We start from the raw sequence: 18,639 nt of genomic DNA, 5'->3' as shown, positions 1-18,639 counted from the left end.
CACTTTTCACTGCTTGTCCTGATGTTGCTGTCCTGCTTTGTGGAGTATTCTGAACACAGGGAAGCAGCTAGAAATGCAAATTGTCTAATTATTAGTTTCCAGCTGTGATGAGATTTTGCTAGATGTCCAACAACTTCCATATTATGACCTGCATTTTAACTTTCTGCTCTAAATGTGTTTTGATGGAGGCAATCTTGTAAACCACCTCTTGTGACCTAACTCACAACACAAGGTACACTGGGCGTTTTGATGGTATGTCCCAATGGCCAGCTGCCTTTGGCACTACTGTGTATAGCCATCAGTTTGAGTCATGGCAGCAGTGATTAAGAGCAGACTGTGGCATTTAAAGAAAGTCCAGAATGCTTCTCAGTTTTGATTCAGCTCAGATTCTTCTACCTAGCCCTCAGAGGAATGCTGGGTTCCAAGCTGTAACTCTCTCCTGCTGGGGAAACTATGCAGCCAGCACTGCAGTCTGTGTGCATATTGGTGGTGTCCTTGCTTTTTGCATGGCTGGTGGTAGGAATGATGGAAGGGCTTGCAATGGCTTGGAGCTGTGGAGCTCGGGTTATGGCGGTGTTCTGGCAGCCGCCTTGGGTTCTCTCTTCCTGTCTTCTTCACAGAGAGCTGTCCCTCAGCTGAGGGCTGCTGTTTTACCTGGTGTTTTTTCTGATGTTTTTCCATCATGTCTGGTTGTTAGTTTATGTATGTCAGCACATGTTTTACACGTGCAGAATCTATTAATTCCCCTGTAGAATTATTGCTTTTTATGTTCTGCAAAGAAGTTTGCAAAATCCTTGTGTAGGTCCCCTGTTTTGCTCTCATCTTAGGATTCCCATTACTTTCTGGACTTTGCAAAGTGATGTGAGTTCTGTGCCTCATCACAGCTTCATGAGAGATAAATAGTAACCTGCTTTGTTTATTTTAGGAGGTCTTGGTTATGGATGCAAGCACAAGTCCATTGGAAAAGGCAGCGGCAACAATACAGTAGTCACCAGCAATCCCATGACAGTTCAACAGCTGGGACCTCTTTCACCTTTGGCAAATCAGCTTTCAGCAGCATGCAACCAGATCAGCCCTAGCTTACAGAGGTCTATGGATGCTTCCAGCCAGAGCGCTTCTCTGTCAGATACAAGGTGCTCAATTGCCTTTTTATCTTCAGTACTTTGAAAGGAGGGGGTTTAATTCTTCTGTGATTAAAATGTGACATTTCTGATTATTAAAATTAGAAAATCATTCTCTGTTATGCTACAGGAAGCTGAATTCCATGCAATTTAATTCAGATCAGCTATAATTATACTGTTTGGATCATTCAAATAATGGGTGAAATTCGGCCACACAAAATCTGTGGATGGTAGGACTTTTTTATTAGATAAATGCTGTTTTATAGTCATGAACTAGATTTTTGTACTAGGTATAGGAAATGTTACAGAGGATGAAAGTAGAAATAGTCCACATGTTACATCTACATAGTGCTAAGAGTGCCATGTTGGTGCCTGTCAAATAACTCTAAGGACAGACAAAAAAATGGAAGTGCTCTGCACATGTTTCTCTCTCCTCATCAAGTACTTTTGCTTTCAAATGGTTTGTTTACATAATAAAGTTGATCAGATCAATTGTCTCTGACAACGTGTTAATTTTCCTAGTTCTGTTGAGAAGCTAAAGAAAACTATGACCTCTTCCTGTGAATGTTGCCCTTTTGTATCACTACCCCACAGATAAATACTTATTAATTGATTTTAAATGCTTAAATAAGTTTTGAGATTATGAGTATTGTCAACAAACATGAGTTAGAGGAAAACAGGTTTTTGACAACCACCCTACAAATACATTAGGCACATCCCTGGATGTTAAGCATACAAGGAGAAAACATTCTAGTGTGTTATTTTGGAATCTACATTCCCCGTTGCCTACTGAGTTGAAATGTAGTTTCTGATTTATAAAAGACCACAAGAGTCTTTATTCTCAAAGCAGTTTACGTTTTGCTATGTTGCTTTATTACAAGCCAAGGAACATTCTTGAAATAATTAAAGTTTGTTTTGTACAGCTGGAAGAAAACCTTGCTTTACTCTTGGGATAATTTTTAACATTTCTGTCGCTTCAATTGAGAAGACTGCCTCCCCTGTGAAAATTTACAAAATTAATTATGCTTCCTATGTAAACATGTCAGCAAAAACCATTCAGTGCTAGGATGATGACAAATGACAAATCCAAAGACGTGCCTTTCAGATCGAATAAAACTGATGCTAGAAAAATATAATTATATAATTGTTATTTAAGTTTTAGGGGTGCCCGTATGGTTCCAAACACTGAATATGTGGTTGGATGTACTGTGTCAGTACTCAGTTATACAGTTTTTGTTTTATTTCAAAGAAACATTTACTAAGGGCAAACAGAAGCTGAAACTCTGGCAGAACCAAGGCTGTGGTGTCCCTAGAGTATCTTTTAATGATTTATCAATGAAGGTGTTATAGAATAAGTTTGTCTCACAAAGAGTGTCCGTTTCAGCAATCTTGACCTCAAATTATCTGTTTTGTAGGACAAAACAAGTTTAAACTCAGATTTTTAACTCACAGATTGTCAAAACAGTTTGGGGTTTTGTTTGTTTGTGGTTTTTTTTGGGGGGGGGTGTGGTTATTTGTTGTTGGGTTTTGAGCTTTTGTTTTAGTTTTTGATTACATTTCTTCAGCTGTAAACTGCTTTTGCCTAAATGAAATTGACTGATTTTTCCTGGGCAGAGTGCCTTCTCTGGATTTGATCTCTCAGCACTACGAACTGTGTTCTGGCAGCTCAATCCAAACCAGATTATTTGCTGAATTTACCAAAGCCAGAGGGAATTTTCTTGATTTTTACTGTTGGAAGAAAGAAAACAGTTGGCAAAATGAGAGTTTTGCTACAGATAGCATCATATTCTGGTGTATAGACCATGGGGGATAAAACCTTCCCCATCTTTTTTGAGTTTCTGCAGAACTTTCTTGGAGTATTCAGTTGTGTTGCTTGAAACCAGGTGTAATACTGCTATTTGCTTTGACAAAAAAGGACCTGGGAAAGAGCAAAGGGTTCTTAGCTAGTAAATGGAAGACCATGAAGAGAGAAAAAAACCCATAGTTTTCACTCTTCCTTGTTTATGTTTAAGATTCTGGATTATACTCTGACATTGTGGCCTCTGTACAAAGAGGGAGAATACAGTGTAATTGCAAGTAATCTCTTGTAAATGATAATAAAAGATCTGGTCCAAACTCAAGGTGGTTTAGCTTACAATAAAGCAGATGTGTCAGTTAATACCATCTGAGAGTCTGGCACTCTGATAGATCTGGTCCTTCATTTTCATATTAGGTGTATTTATTTTTCCCCACTAGAAAACTACTTACTTAGTCACAGTGTTGGCTGAAGTTTAAATAAATCTTCATTTCTTTGGGAGCTGGAATCTTTATTATTTTTGAATTTAGATGCTGAAGTGGGAACCAAGCTTCTTCAGAATATCTGGCTCTTACATATTGTACACTTGGAATTCTGGGCCAGCTTTTTATTTTTGTCCTATTATGAGACTTTTAAAAGACAGTTTTTCTTCAGATTCACTGATGGATATGTCCCTTTGTGTTAGGCATTAGTAGCTTTTTGTATGACACTGGTCCTACTATGCATCTGATTAAAATTCTTGTCAGTGCAAAAATAGACTTTTTATCGATGCACAATTTCTTTCTCTTTATTCATAAAAGAGAAAATAAAAATTTAAAGAAACAATCTAGCAAAACTCCCCCATCCTCTCCTTATATTTTCTAGGTATGAATATATACAGCATAACCTGGAGAAGTCAAACCTGGCTTACTTGTCTTGCTCTGTTGAAAACTGTGGATCTGTATTTGGGGTCACAGCATACTAGCATGATTTAATCGCTCTATAATGAACTGTGCTTTAACAAAGCCCATTGAAAACAGACCCAGCAGCCTAAATCAACTTTTTCACAAACAGTCATCCCTTTAGATCTAAATGGTATACAAGACTGACCTGACAGAGCAGTCTCATTTTTCTCGTTTCTCTCAATGCAAATGGTAGTCAGCATGCTAACTGTGCTTTTTGTCAGTGGTCTGTTCTGCAAGTGCCGTTTAAACCCTAGTGGAGTAACATAAGGTCCATGACAGTACCCTGCACTGACATAGGATCAGAACAGGATGTTTCTTATCCTGATACAGCAGATCAACGACGCGTTACAAAACAAGTATCTTGTGCAAAGGAGCATTTAACTGTCTCTCCCACTAGTCACCAGAGCAAGGCTTGCTGTTCTTTTAAGCTACATTTTCCCTGCTTGTGAGCTATCTTACAGATACAGCACCTGCAAACTACTTCCTCTCTCTCTCAGCTTGTGCCAAGCTTCCCCTCCTGTGTCCTTGATCAGTCATTGAAATTCTGTGCTTCTTCAAAACTGTGTTGTGAAAATAATAAACTCAAGAATTAATGCTCAAAACATAAGATGTAGAGGCTTCTGTGAGCTGGTCGAGTTTATCTAGCTGCATACCCGATTCTTCCTATTGTTAGAACGCCTTAAACATAGAAATTTATGTACTGATAGCACCACTAGCTGGCAGGAAATCCAAGTCTGCCTGGGCGTGAACTGGAAACAAAGAAATAAATCCACTTGACCTTTAGCCAGCATTTGTACCAGTGAATCAGGGCCCCTGATGTTCTTTTATTTCCTTTCAATACCTTCCTGTGGAAAACAATACTTTTAAGGGCCTATATGTTGGGGGTTTTTAAGCTACCCGAAGAATCTTTGCAGCATAAAGAAGTTTCATAATATCTCTGTCAAAAAATGAATGATAACAGCAAGATTATGCTTCTGTGAAGAATTTTTACTGCTGACTTGGAGGCAGATACATCTTCAAATCAAAGCTAAAAAACCCCTTCAACCAGTTCTCCTCCATTACTCATTTATTTTGTTTGTTTTGTAAAGTTAGATATTATCTATATTTATAAACTTAATATATAAAACTCCTTTAGGGAAGTATTTGTAATATTTGTATGCATTACAAGTGACAAAGTCATTCAGGTTGAATATTTATTCTCTATAAATCAGTTTTCTTCCTGTTCTTTTCAAGCAAAAACAATGGATGACTCAAATCAATGTGAGTTTCATATAAGGCAGGAACATAATGCCTTGGCTTCAGAAGTCCAAACCTATTTATACCACAATTGATGAGAAGAAGTGCGTTAATTTCTGCAGTGGTGTATGAAGAATCTTTACAGCAGCACTTCTTCAAAATCTTGAAGTTTTGAAGTTGGTTTCCTAAGTGACCTTTTTACATGTATATTGCCTTTGTGTAACTACTGGTACATGAACAGAGTGTGCTAAACTTGATTACCTAACATTAGGGAGACCTTTCCTCATACGTAGCCTTTCCTTAATTTCAAGTGTGTGTGTGGAGGTAAAAGAGCTACTTCTGAATTGTCTAACTGCTTACTTTACTGTGCCTTTATTTCAGGTCACTCTTGTCTTGTGAGTCTCTGGCCTCTACAACATTAAGCTTGCCAGAAGGTCACTCCCCTTTGAGTGTTCAACAAGAGTGGTCACACAGGTACAGGACACTTTCTTCTGTTCTTCCTGACCATGGTTTACAAAACGGCAGTGAGTTGGGGGACCTACTAAATTTTTTGCCTGAAACACCTGTGTCCGGTAACTCATTATCATCCTATTTACATGGCATGGAAAATAAGCATTCCCCTTACTCTAGTCTTTGCCAGTCCTCAGTCTGGTCTCAATCATCCCGGTCCAAAAAGAGAGCACTTTCTGTGTCTCCCCTCTCTGACGGCATTGGGATTGAGTTCAATACAATCATCCGTACATCCCCAACTTCTCTGGTGGCCTACATCAACAGCTCCAGGGTATCGCCGGCAAACATCTCCCCACAGCCTGAGGTCTATGGACATTTTTTGGGAGTGAGAGGAAGCTGTATACCCCAAAATTTCTCAGTTCCAGCAGCCCAGAAAGGCCTCCACATGGCGAATGGCAATGTCAGCTTTCCAGGGTATGCTGAAAACGGGGCTGGTGAGTATCAGCAGATGCAACAGCTGGAACAAGCCAGCTTGCAGATGGCTGCCACAAATAACATGGTGATCCAGCAGGGTGTGCCACCTTTGGACAGCCAGGCAGTGGACATCCTGAAAAATGAACAGCTGGATGACTTCTCAGGCCCTACTGCTGACATGCCTCTTCCACCCCTGCTGCTGCCACCAGCTACTCCACAAGGGCCACCCCCACCGTACCACGCTCACCAGCACCGGCAGCCGCACAGCCTGCCCAGCCATGTCCACCCGCAGCAGGTGCTGCCGTCTGCCCCGGGTACCCTGCTGGAGGAAGGTGGCGAGCTGGATGATTTCAATGGCAAGCATGGCTGCTGCTGGGTTGACTGCGGGAAGCTGTACAACCATCAAGAGGAGCTTGTGCGACACATAGAGAAGATCCACATAGACCAGAGGAAGGGAGAGGACTTCACCTGTTTCTGGGCAGGATGCCCTCGAAGGTTTAAGCCATTTAATGCCCGTTACAAACTGCTGATTCACATGAGAGTCCACTCAGGAGAGAAGCCGAACAAATGCACAGTAAGTCTGAGTTCTGTCTTTCTTACCAACTAAAGGACCTCTATTACTTAGGAAAATGTGGTGAAGTTGTAATTCTGCCTTTGGTTCTCCTATTTAATGGTGTGCTTTTTAAACTACTCTGTGAGAATGAAAGACTTCCATCTTCCCACCTACATAGAAAGGAAAGGTGTTCTTTATTTTGATATATGCCATCAGATAAGATTAGACAAAATGTTCTATTTTCTACATTTATAAACTTCTACTGTAGACTGCAACAAGTGATATAGTAAACCTTCATGAAGCAAAACTGAAGCACAATCAGTACTTAGGTACTTGCATGAAGGATACATGCAGGAAAAGTGCTGCAGAATAAATGTCACCATTTATCCTGAAATATTCTTGCATCATGTTACACCTTTTTGACTTTAGGAATTTTCAAGACCTTGCATAATGTTACCACAAGAAACAAGAGAAGAGCTGGACATTTTTAAGGCAGTTGTTTCTTCTACTACTAACAAAAAACAAACCCACTTACCTGTTTCCATGAATACATTAACAACAAATCCCATACTAATTTTTCTGTTCACAGATTCTAGCAGTGAGGATTCAACCCCCAAAGTTATGTTTTTCTTCCTATTTTTCTTAGGGTCACTGCAGGTCAAGCTAGCACATAGGTAGTCACATGGGTTAATAGTCTGGCTGTTAAGAATCAGTTTATGCTTAGTCCCCAGTGCACCATCTATTATCTCTGTAATTCAGATTTTTCAATTGCCTCACATATGGTCTGTATTTTGGACGACAATAAGCTTAACCTTACTAAGTGCTTATTTAGTGTCATCAGAAAGCAGTCTCATCAGGTTTGAGTTTTGAGTCCCCAGCATAAACGAACAAAATGATGAACATATAATTTCTAGGAATAAACACTGATTAAAAAATATACATTTACGTGCTGTGAAATATAAATTGGTGCTTGGAGTCTATATCAGTGTATGCCTTGTTGTACAATTTTTTAGCATGATGTAGATGTTTGCTTGTACAGTAAATAGAAAAGGTTTCTTTCTTTCACTTTTGTTTCTTCACAGGGCTAGTGTTCTTCAGGATAGAGTGCATATCTTTCCAGATTCCTCTCCTGAATTTAAAGGACCTGGTAGAGATTGTGTCATGACACTAGAAAGGTTTCTTTATCCTTCCCTTTTGTCACACCAGAGCCTTAACTCAGGCTCTCTGTTCCCTGAATATTGTTTTAAATTCCATAATATTATTTTTCTGCTCTCCAGATATATTGGGTCAGGGTTTACCATTAATTTTCATTCCTCCTTAAGGATTTCTCATCACCTTTATTGGAAGAGAGAGAATGAGGCAAAAAAAAGAGAATTATTATGAGTCAAGAAAGTGAGTTTTCAAGGGAGTATCACATATAATTAAAGATATGGAGGCAGACATCAGCGGATGAGTATGGACAAACAACAGGATGAAGAAAGACGTCAAGAACAATGGAAGAACACTGAAACAAAGACTAAATCCAAGTACCCAGGGTCTTTCTAATAGAAGAATTATGATGAAGGATCCTGTAATACTGGGGTAAACATTGAGTTTGTAACACTCTAAACTCCCTTCCCTCCTTGTTCAGAAAGGGTGTTTACAGTGACCTCCTGATTATAAAACCTCCTTGAGGAGTCCTTAGCTTTGAAGGAATCATCATTCACTGATGATAAAGAATGTGTAAGTGGATAAGGTATTTCATATGATAAAGTTTTTGAGATTACTAAACCAAAACTGAAGTGCATGCCAAATCCTGCTGTGTCACCAAAAAATAAGAGGTGTCTGTAGCAGCTTCTCAAAGAGTGATCTCTTTTTAAACATTGAATTGGGATTAATTTTACTGAGCTTAAGCAAGCATTGCTGGACAGCACCAGGAAGTTTGCATATCAGAAGCAGCACATACTTATCTTCCTTTCATGTTAAGAATTGTAATGAAATGTAGAAATACTGAGGGTGATATGATAATCCTCATAATGTGAGTGTAAATCTGGAACATAGGCCTGCTTTCTTGGGATGAGAAAACAGAAGTGACATTCTTTAGCATGGTTTGAGTGAAATAACTTGCTGCTTTATTTCTTTACCATTTCACAAATGGTGTGAATGTGGAAAAATGTATTTGGCTTTCTAATGTCCAGCAGCATGGTCTCTGGATATATTTAGAAAATTTACATTAGTCAAACATCATACCTTTTTCATCAAGCAGTGAAATTTGCAATCATATCCATGCCATGTATGGTTTTAAATAGAGATTTTAAGTGAGGAGAGAACATTTGGGAGAACATTTTGGGCAAGATGATAATGGAGAATGATTTCCTAATTAACAAAAAATTATGCAAAAGAAATCTGAAACTCTTCACCAATCTATGAATGTGTGCTTTTAAGTGCAAAATCAAACCAATCCATTTATAATCTTTATTTGTCCATCTAGGGTCTTTTTATAATTTATTTTCTGGTTCTAGGTGTAGCATGCCTCTTTCTCTAAAATTGTTATAAAGTAATAATCTCTATGTCCACTGCAGTTTGCAGACTAGTAAGAGGCAGTCCAGTACACCAAGCAGGAAGAGGGAAGGAAAAATGCCAAATACACATCTATTATATTAATGAACCAGATTTACTGTGAAGAATGTAGCAGAAGTAGTAAGTCATTGGGAGGAACTATCATAATGTAATCTATCAAGACAAGGATGTCTTGATAGATTACATTATCAAAGGCAGGCAGTTACACCAGTCCCCTTAGCACCATCACACACTACTCATAGTGTAAACACTGTGTGTGTTCGTGGTTCCTAACAGTTTGCATGAGACAATCTTCTCATTGAGCGTGAATTGCAGTGGGTGCTAGTCAATATACTTAGCACGTCAGTATGTTTTTTTGTCAGTGTTGCTTATCTCTGTACTGCTACGTATTGAAAGTGTATTATTATATACTGTGCTGTGTGTCCCAGTGGATTGCTGTGGTATGTCAGCGAGCTTTACATCAACGAGCTTTACAAGGTTTCAGTTATTTTTAAGGCGAAGGTTACTTCTAAGTTGTATTGTTGTAACAATAGTAGAGATAATGTGAAATCAGATACACAACTGCATAAGCTGAACTTTGCAACATAATTCTATTCTTCTCTATTATTATTCTGTGATGATGAAATAATAACATTCAGAAGAGACTTGCAGAACAGCTAGGACTGCAGTACTTGATATGCTTATGGTTAAAATCAGAACCATTCTTACAGTTAAAATCAGAGTCAAGTGACCTCAGCATTTGTTTTGCTGCATCTGAATTAGTATCTATTTATCTATGTAACAAAAATTTGGGGCAATAAGCTAAAGCTGCAAGCAATACTCTACTCTTTAGTTCCTGCTCGTTCTGGATGAGCTGTCTTCTCTGATTCTGGAAGATAAAAGTGTTGAAGGGTGATTAGTAATCGAGTATCAGCACATAAAAACATCTGACAATCAGGATAATCAGATCCAAACTTAAAGACAAGTGTTCTTAAGGTCAAAAACTCAGAATGCATTTGGTCCTTCCGTAGTGAGGTAACTAGGGCAAAGTGGAAAATAATTGCATACCAACCCTGATAGATTTATTCCATACTGTTGTTTTTCTGTGAATTGGGCTCTTTTTTTCCATCTTTAACTGAATTTGCTACTGAAGGTGCAGATTAGGTTTTAACACTTTGATTTCATTTACCTTCTCCATGTAATGAAAAATAATAGTGTTTTTTTGGATTCCTGTCTGTTTTAAGAAGACTGGTTTTTGTTCTAAACAACTACCAAAAAACCCCTTTAATTTTAAAAAGCATGAATTTTATGGAGTCCTGCATTTTCTTTTACCAAAGCAGGTGACTATGTTCGGCCTTGCTTTATTGAACGGAAATCTGTGAAGTTGAAGAGAACCTGCATTCAAGAAGTTGATTTGTTTGGAATAGCAATTCTTTAAATAGTTGTTAAAATGCATTGGGCTCCCTTACTGTTCATTAAACATCTTTCATGTTCTATTCCAATTTACATCACCTGGGAAGCATTCTTCTTTTCAGTGACCTGGTTTAGTGGTTTAAGCTATTAATGACCTACTAATACATATTTAGTGTCTGCTCCTAAACTTTATATAAAGTGGGTACAGCATGTTCAAATGTATCTATTAATCTATGCATTAGTTTGTACTTTGTAGGAATAAATCAAATAGGAAAAAATGTGAATGAAAATTCATATTGAAATGGAAGTAGTAAGTACAACAACGGTTGAGATATAATCTGTAATGCTTGCCAGCAGTTACTTCACAATGGCATTTGAGGCTTCCACAGATTTCATTTGGATTTGAAAAAGGCAGAATTCCCAGTAGCTGTTGAAACTTCACAGTAGCAATTGGCAGGTGCTGACCTGTTCTCTTTGTCTCTACCTGTGAGCTTATTTTCTACTCAGGTTCCCTTCTTTTATAATGAACATTTTTACTTTTTAAGTCCAGATGCAACAAGAGGTATTTAATTAGCCTTATTGTCCTTCTATGCAAGCATTAAGCTTAACATATTTATTCTGGTGTAAGCAGCAACATCATGTTGTTAGAGATGAATTCCAAGCTCACACTTAACAGTTTCATTCAGATGCACTAGGAATGCTTCCCCTTTTGAAACTGAAATCAGTCTTGTTTCTTTCTGTAAATTCTGAGCTATGCTTCAGCCCAGTGCCTTTTGTATTAGTATTGATAGTACTACATGACCACACTTTTTTTAGTGCAGCTGTTTGATGCGATATAAACCAATAAAATTGCTAGGATTCCTGTCAGATTCAAAGCAACATTCATTTAACATCTGCTAAATACCTGAAATTATCCCACAACTCATCAGTCTGCAAAGCATGTAAAATGGAAGGTATGTGAAAAAAACCCATGAAACTTAAAACACTTGTCTAATGCTTTTTTTCTTTCTTTTGAGACACAAGCAAGCTTCCTTGGGTGAGCATGAGTATTTAGATGGATGTGTGTATGTGTGTTATTTGAAGAATATGTCCTTGGAAAATGGTGTTCACATTGAAATTTTGATTAAAACCAGAAATGCATTCTGTAAAAATGATTGGGAGGTTTTTACCATCTTCAGGTTTTAGCATTGTATCTTCATATGGTGTCTTACATATGGCATGTGCAAATATTTTATTTACAGTACATGCCATTTTTCTGGATAGGAAAAGATTTTTATCACATCCTGTATTGCACTAAAGACTTGATAAAATAGAAACTATAAAATTTTTTTTTTTTTTTTTTGCTTCTATGCTCGCAGAAGACTTTTTCACTGTGCTAAAGTAGCATTTGAGCACTTTGTCTTAAACAATGTCACAAGAATGGTAATTCAATTGTTGAGTCAAGTTGCTGAAAATTAGAAAGAGCCAAATTTACAGTTGCCTGTTGCCAATTTTTTCACTAACTGAGTAAGCAAACTGAAACAGAAATACCATGGAAAAAGCAGAGATCTATGTTTAATTAGACTATGTCATGGTGTATGGATATAGAAAGTTGCATTTTAGTTTTCAGCTATAAAGCCAAGCCTTCCTAGCTCTCACAAGTTTGTGCAATATTAGTAATCTTCTGGTCATGATTATGATGTCTTAGCTGTTTAAAGAAAAAACAAATTATGAATTCTGGGTGTGCTTCCACGAACAGCTCAAGCTCACGTGGTCACATCTAGTCCAAACTAATGAATTTTGCCTCTCAGCAATGATACTACTGCTCTTTCAATACTATCCTTTCTGCATGAAATATATAGTGTCCATAGTTCAAAATGTACGGATAGGTGCTTTTTCTTTGGCTGCTGAAGATGCACAGCTTCCACTTGAGTACAGTGAGTACAAGAGGGCCTATGGTACCTGGGGTACTGACCCTCAATATCGGAACATCTCTTAATGCATTCAAAAAATGCAGAGCAAGCTCCTTTCTACATGCAGATGTAGAACTGATGATAGTGAAAAATGATAGACAGAGAGCCATATTTCAGGTTACAGAGTAAAACACCTATGAAACATCTAATTTTATTATTTTTCTTCTAATGGATAATTTGTTTTTAAGTATTTGAATAGCTTATTTTTGACTTAGATAATTGAAAAATTTAAAACAGAACTTTAACGAAATTTTGCAAACAGGCGTATTTTTAGTTTCACAGTCATCCAGAACATGAATGTGAATTATCCCAAAATAAAAGTGAACACTCCTAATTGTACAGATACTTATGTTTGTGTGGAAAGGTTCCTAACTTATTACCTCTTTGTGCTTGTGGATTGGCACAAAAATGATATTTTATTTTTATTTCCCAGCATCATAAATGTAATAAAATATATTTTAGATACTTTTCATTGCTATACCAAACTATAAATAAATGGTAAACTTAAAAAATGAAGCACTCTTAAATTTCTTCTATTTGAAGTAAGGAATCCTAAAACATCTGCTAAAATTTCACCTGCAAGAAATTTGGAGGGTATTCTGGTGTTGGGTATTTGGTCAGTTGGTTTTGTATTTGTGTTTTGGGCTTTTGTTTGTTTATTAAACTTAGGTTTTAAACTAGAAAATTACTTGAATTCAAATCTGAGAGGGTGGAGGTTATGGGGCTAATCTTACTGTTGATGGTTTGGAGATTATTTGTGTAAAGATTGGATTACTCTCCAAGTAATGAAATCTTTTTAGATAACTTCAGCTCTTTTCTGCTGATTTTACTATGCATTTTCAGTATCCCTGTTTGGTTGGTGACTGGACCTCTATCAGGAGCAGAGTCAGTACACTTTGAAACTTTCCGTTTAGTGATAGAAAAGGCTAACTGATGAGAAAACAGAAAATACAAGTTATGATACAGGTACAACAGAAACAGACCTTTCCCATAAAACAAGATTTTGTTTTAAAGAAAGAGGGAAGTAGAGGGAACTAGTTAATAGATTTTGCTATTCCGTTGCAATGTTACTCCTTCAGAAAGGAAATACAGTTTTAAGCAAAAGTAAACATGCTGTCGGCTTTATTCAGGTGATTGACACTGATTTCCTAAGGATTAGGGGTTTAATTAGTGTTTCTGGTGTTCTGTGGAAAACTTCCCAGACATCTAAGTCTTATGGTATATCTGTGAACATAGGCTTTCAAAATGAGTGTTGAGCATTAAGCTCTTAGAACAATCATTGGATTATTTGTACTGAGTAGTTAGGAAATGGAAAAATGCCACATTTTTTGCACTAAATATGTTTAGTGTTTTGCACTACGTATATTTAAATATGTTGAAAGCCAAATGCAAGTGTATGCTGAAGCATTTGTACATCCTGAGGTATTCTTTGGCATTTTTTTCAGTATTCAGATTTAGTATAAGATATTATTTCTGACTTAATGCTTAAAGGACTCAAGAGAAGGGACTGGTTCTGTTTTAAAAGGTAGGTTGCAAACCAATAGTTGTGTAGGCTTGAGTGAGATTCATCCAGGCAGAATCACACACAGTTCAGTGATTCCATTGATTTATGATATGTCTGGAATCACAGAACCATTTAGGTTGGAAAAAGCCTTTCAGATCACAAGAGTCCAACTGTTTACCCAGCACCTGGGAGAAGAGAACAACCCCCATTTCATTACAGCTTCCTTTTGCAAGTTGTAGAGAGCAGCAAGGTCTCTCCTGAGCCTCAAGCACAGTAATCCAAACACTGAGAAGACAAGATTCATCTTTATTCACTCTGATCCCTGAAGCTATTCTGTTTTATTGTCATTATAGTCCCAGTTAGCTGGGGTAGCATTTAGCAGATGCTAAAATCTTGTTTGCTTTTACAGATACATACTTGTAGGGTAGGTTTCCAAAGAACTTGGACTGGATAAGGATTAAGCATTGTTCAGAACATGATTGTAGTAGACTCTCCCTATAAGTGGTTGAAATAGGCACCTTGAACAAGGATATTGCCATATATAGCCAGTGTGTTGAGTGCTCTGTCACAGAAACACGGCTGCTGTTCATCTTGGGCTAACAGGGTTTGAATAACTGCTGAACCACCCTTTCTGAACAGGGTGCATGCAAACAGTGTGGTCTTTTTAGAGCTAGTCGCTGAGAAGGTGCAGTCTGTGTCTGTGTGGAGTGCTGGACTAATTAAGAAAAGGAAATTCAGAAAGAGGAGCTAGTGAGGATGCTGTGACTGCTGTGTCTAGAACTGCACATTTAACTGGTCTGTTAAATGCATCAGGGTTTGCTAAATGTTGCTATAGCCACCTGGTGATTGTTTTCTGATACCAATTTTATCCACTCAGAATGCTCATTTTTCATGTCAATTTAAGACTGTTTCAATTTAGGTTTGATATTTTCTCACCATTGTTTTTTTGAATATTTAGCAATTTTATTCCATTTGTACTTAGCTCTTGAGAATTAACTCTCATAGTTACAGAGTTCAAGATCACAAGTGAATCATTTTAGAGAAATGTCACTGTGGTAAGAAATTTTTTTTACGAGTTGTTTCTGCATGAAATGTTGAAATGTAACGTTACTCAGCTGTCCATGAAACAGTATGCTTGATACAGAGAATGGTTACAGATAATTTCCCGCTACCTCTTTTCTCCCTCTTTGAATGCTTTCTATTGGTCATCAACTGGCACAAGCTCAAGGAAAAGACCACAGCATGCCTTTACGGGTACTCTTGGTACAATTCTATAAATACGTTAGAACAAAATTAAATTTCTTTTGCTCTTTACTATATTCTGTACTGTTTAACATTTGCAGAACTGCCTCCAAGGTTAATCAGGTGTTAACATCAAGCAATGCCACTTTTCTTCAAGGCCTGTTGTACTGTCAATGGATGTCTTTTCCTAATAACATTCAGATTTCTGTTTTAAGAAGTGGCAGCTATGCAAACAAGCTTATCTGGGCCAACAATAAAAAATCATTGATTTTAATTAGGAGTTGTCGCATAACAGAAAAATACAAGGCTCCTTTTGTTCTATGAAAAGCCTACTTTGCCTGCTTGCAAAAATGCATGGATTTCTTTCCAGTGGCTTTACATAATTGGTATGACAAAGTTTCAGTCCTGTGATCTTAAAGTTTCCAAGTGATTCAGACATACTTGTCCAACTTTGTTTTAGGTATTTGATGCTAATCTGTTACAGAAGTTGGTAGATGGCATGAACATGAGGTCTGATTTGTTTGTTTAAAGGAGTGGGATAAGCATAAACTGAATTAGAGAATATTTATGTTGAGACTGCTGAAGTTATTGGGACCACATTTTCAAAAATGAGCCACTCTTGAGAAACAAGGTTGCTCAGCTTTGACTGTGTCACAAGGACTCTTGAGTTCTGAATGACTGGATAAATGTGGTCTGAATCCAATTATTAAATTAAAAAATTAACAATGTGAGCTGCTAAGTTGTGGCACTGATTTTACGTCTGCACCAGTGAAGCAGGTCCAGTATCACATATGTTGTCAAGGAGACATACAGATTGAGCAAATCAGTATGTTAATACTCATACTCAGTATACAATACTGTAGAAATCATTGTAATTGATAGCACAGCGACTGAATATATGCGCCATCTCTGCATTTAAACTCAGACTGTTAGTTAAATGAATCTTTGTGAAGCCTGCATTGGGGAACATGGCATTTCAGTGAGTCAGTGGAGAGTTTGGTTCTAAATTAAAAGCAAGCCATCTGAAGGACTGTTGACCTGATGAGAAGTTTCTCAAAAGTCTATCATGCAAATTTGTGAGAGCTGAGCTTTTCTCTGAAGGAAGAGGTTTCCTAGTTCTAGTTCTGATTGTTATAGTAGCTGAAGGGCCACTGAATGCAACACTAGCCTTGAATACTGAGTCGAATCATCACAGATCTTGAAAAATGGTAATGGCCTCTTGGGACACTCATGTCCCATCATTCAGCTATCTACAGTGAAAAGCTTTTAGACAATCTTTGTAAGGCTTAGAAGACAGCAGAAATAAACTCATCATAGCAGGTTCTGTTTACTAACTTCAGTTCTTATACTTTTGTCATTGTAAAAGAAGCTGGGTACTCTATTTTTTTCCATTAGGAAAGAAGAGATGGGTCACTGAATCAATCAGCATAGCTTTTGCAGCTGAATTAAGGTTAAAATGTTAACATTTTGCTATTTCATGCTGTATTTTGCTGGTGTGACAGACCCTGTTACCATCAGGCAAAAATAGTATCTGGTCAGCAAGGAAGTGGTACACCTGGCCACTCTTTGAACCTGAGGGAGACTGAGAAGACAAAGTGACCTGAATAAGGAGAATTCTAGCTTGCTTATATGGAGGTGTTCATCCAGCCCTTGAAGACTTACATGGCTGTGAAGTTCTGATACAATTTTATGTCAAGGATATTAGGAGTATCTAAAGAGGAACAAAAGATGGAAATGAACTGCTTTGGTAATGATAAGTAGCTATGAGAACTTGTTGCAGTAAAAACACAATCTTTATAAAGGAAAGAGAGTAAGACCAAATGATGCTCTATTTCTAGTCCCAGTAAATGACTAGTAGGTTATCCATCTCTCAGGCCTTACCTTGAGACAGTGTTTTTTTCTTCAGTAGTGTGTGTAATATAACTGAGAAGCATGAGGCCTTTAGTGGCTCAGAGAATGCAGAACAATGTTGCAGCAGGGTGAGGGAGCTGCATATTCCATTCAGAGGCAATGGGGGAGTCATGTCTCAGATGTATATATAGAGATCATGTCTAGGGGTGTAGGGAGGTTGAACATTTCTGCAAAAGACTCTGCTGGTGGCAGAGACTGAAAACATATGCTGTGGCATGTCCTCTTAGATAACCTGGTGCTTGCATGTGGTATTTCTTGCAGCTGGCTACTTGTTTCTCCATAGGATGCGATGGAAGGACAGGGTTGAGTAGTTTAACTGACATGTCACAAGGAAGAGGAGAAAATTAGGCTACCAGGCTTTACATCATGTGTGATGAAAACAAAACACAAATTTGAGGCATTTTTGTCTTCTGCGTACTTATAATTTACCCTTTTTTCTCCATTTTTAGCCTTTATATACAGGATTCAGTCACTTTTATTCTAGTTGCAAAGATTCTTCAGTCTTTGTGCAATTCTGTGTAGCGGAAGCAGGCCCCAACACTAATCATGGGTATGTGGTATTTGGATCTATTCTGGCATGTATCCAGCAAGCTCAGAGCTCAGGCAGAGTCAGCTCACTTCGGTCTGTTTAAGACCTATAGGGACAATGTTAGCAGTCCCGAGAGCCTCCCTCAGTGTACTGATGAGCCGTACAAACAGCGTCATCTCTAAAGCTGTGAAGGAAATCAAAACACAGTTATTTTGTTCTACCTCTAGAATGACTCTAGGGAAGATGCAAGATATATTCTGTTGATGTTTTAGAATCCAACTTATTGCTGTGAGTTTGGTAGCTACACCTTATGATGCTGTGTATTCCATCAGTTTTCATTTTTATTGAAAGGCTTTTTTAAAAAAAGCCCTGACAAAAACTAAACAAAACCAAACCCTATTTTTAAAAATCCCTTTGTGTGGGAAGAGGGGGCTGAATTAAATAGCTTGAACTCTTCAATTTTTGAGTGCTACTGGGGGTTCTTTGCATTAACTTATAGAGTATTTTGGCTTGCCTGGCCAGTAGACTTCCCAGAAACTGAACTGTGCAGGTTAAGTAACTTTACTTCTGAAGTTAAACGTGCAGGCAAAATGCAATTTCTCTAAATGAAATGGGGACCTATTTTACTAAGAGGTAGCCTTTTCTTCTAAAGTTGATTAAAATCTTTACAAAGAGAAGTGTTTTGACTTGGGTCACAGAAAAATAATTATCCATTCTATAAATTCACAGTAATTTAATTTTTCCCAAGGTCATGATCTTATAAAACATTGTGTCGTTGCTGTCACACCCTCTTCCCCAGTCACCACTTCAAAAATAGATGCAGAGGAAGAAAATAATTTAAATGTGTTATTTAAAGTTGCACAGGGAAATATTCAACCTGGATAGAAAAGACACATATATTTTGGGAAAGATAAAATAGTAAATGGAACATGTCTGTCCCTGTTAAGGAACAGGCACATTTATTTATTAATAATTTA

The 18,639-nt window shown here is 37.6% G+C and overlaps 1 protein-coding gene across 1 annotated transcript in view; it reads left to right on the top strand.

Moving 5' to 3' along the window:
• Positions 1 to 936: 936 nt before the first annotated feature.
• Positions 937 to 18,639, top strand: part of GLIS3 (GLIS family zinc finger 3) — a gene marked incomplete at its 3' end in the record, with an annotated part of 121,033 nt that continues 103,330 nt past the window's right edge. The window contains exons 1-2 of the mRNA XM_082300957.1: positions 937 to 1,133; positions 5,478 to 6,594. Coding sequence (XP_082157083.1) covers positions 1,003 to 1,133; positions 5,478 to 6,594 — 1,248 coding nt within the window. The 5' untranslated portion in view covers positions 937 to 1,002. The remainder of the gene's footprint in view (positions 1,134 to 5,477; positions 6,595 to 18,639) is intronic.

The sequence above is a fragment of the Coloeus monedula genome (genome assembly GCF_965178545.1).
Source record: "Coloeus monedula genome assembly, chromosome: Z".
NCBI classification, from domain to species: Eukaryota; Metazoa; Chordata; class Aves; order Passeriformes; family Corvidae; genus Coloeus; species Coloeus monedula.
Note: the sequence above shows the minus strand (reverse complement) of the source record. Positions and strands in the feature narration are given on the sequence as shown.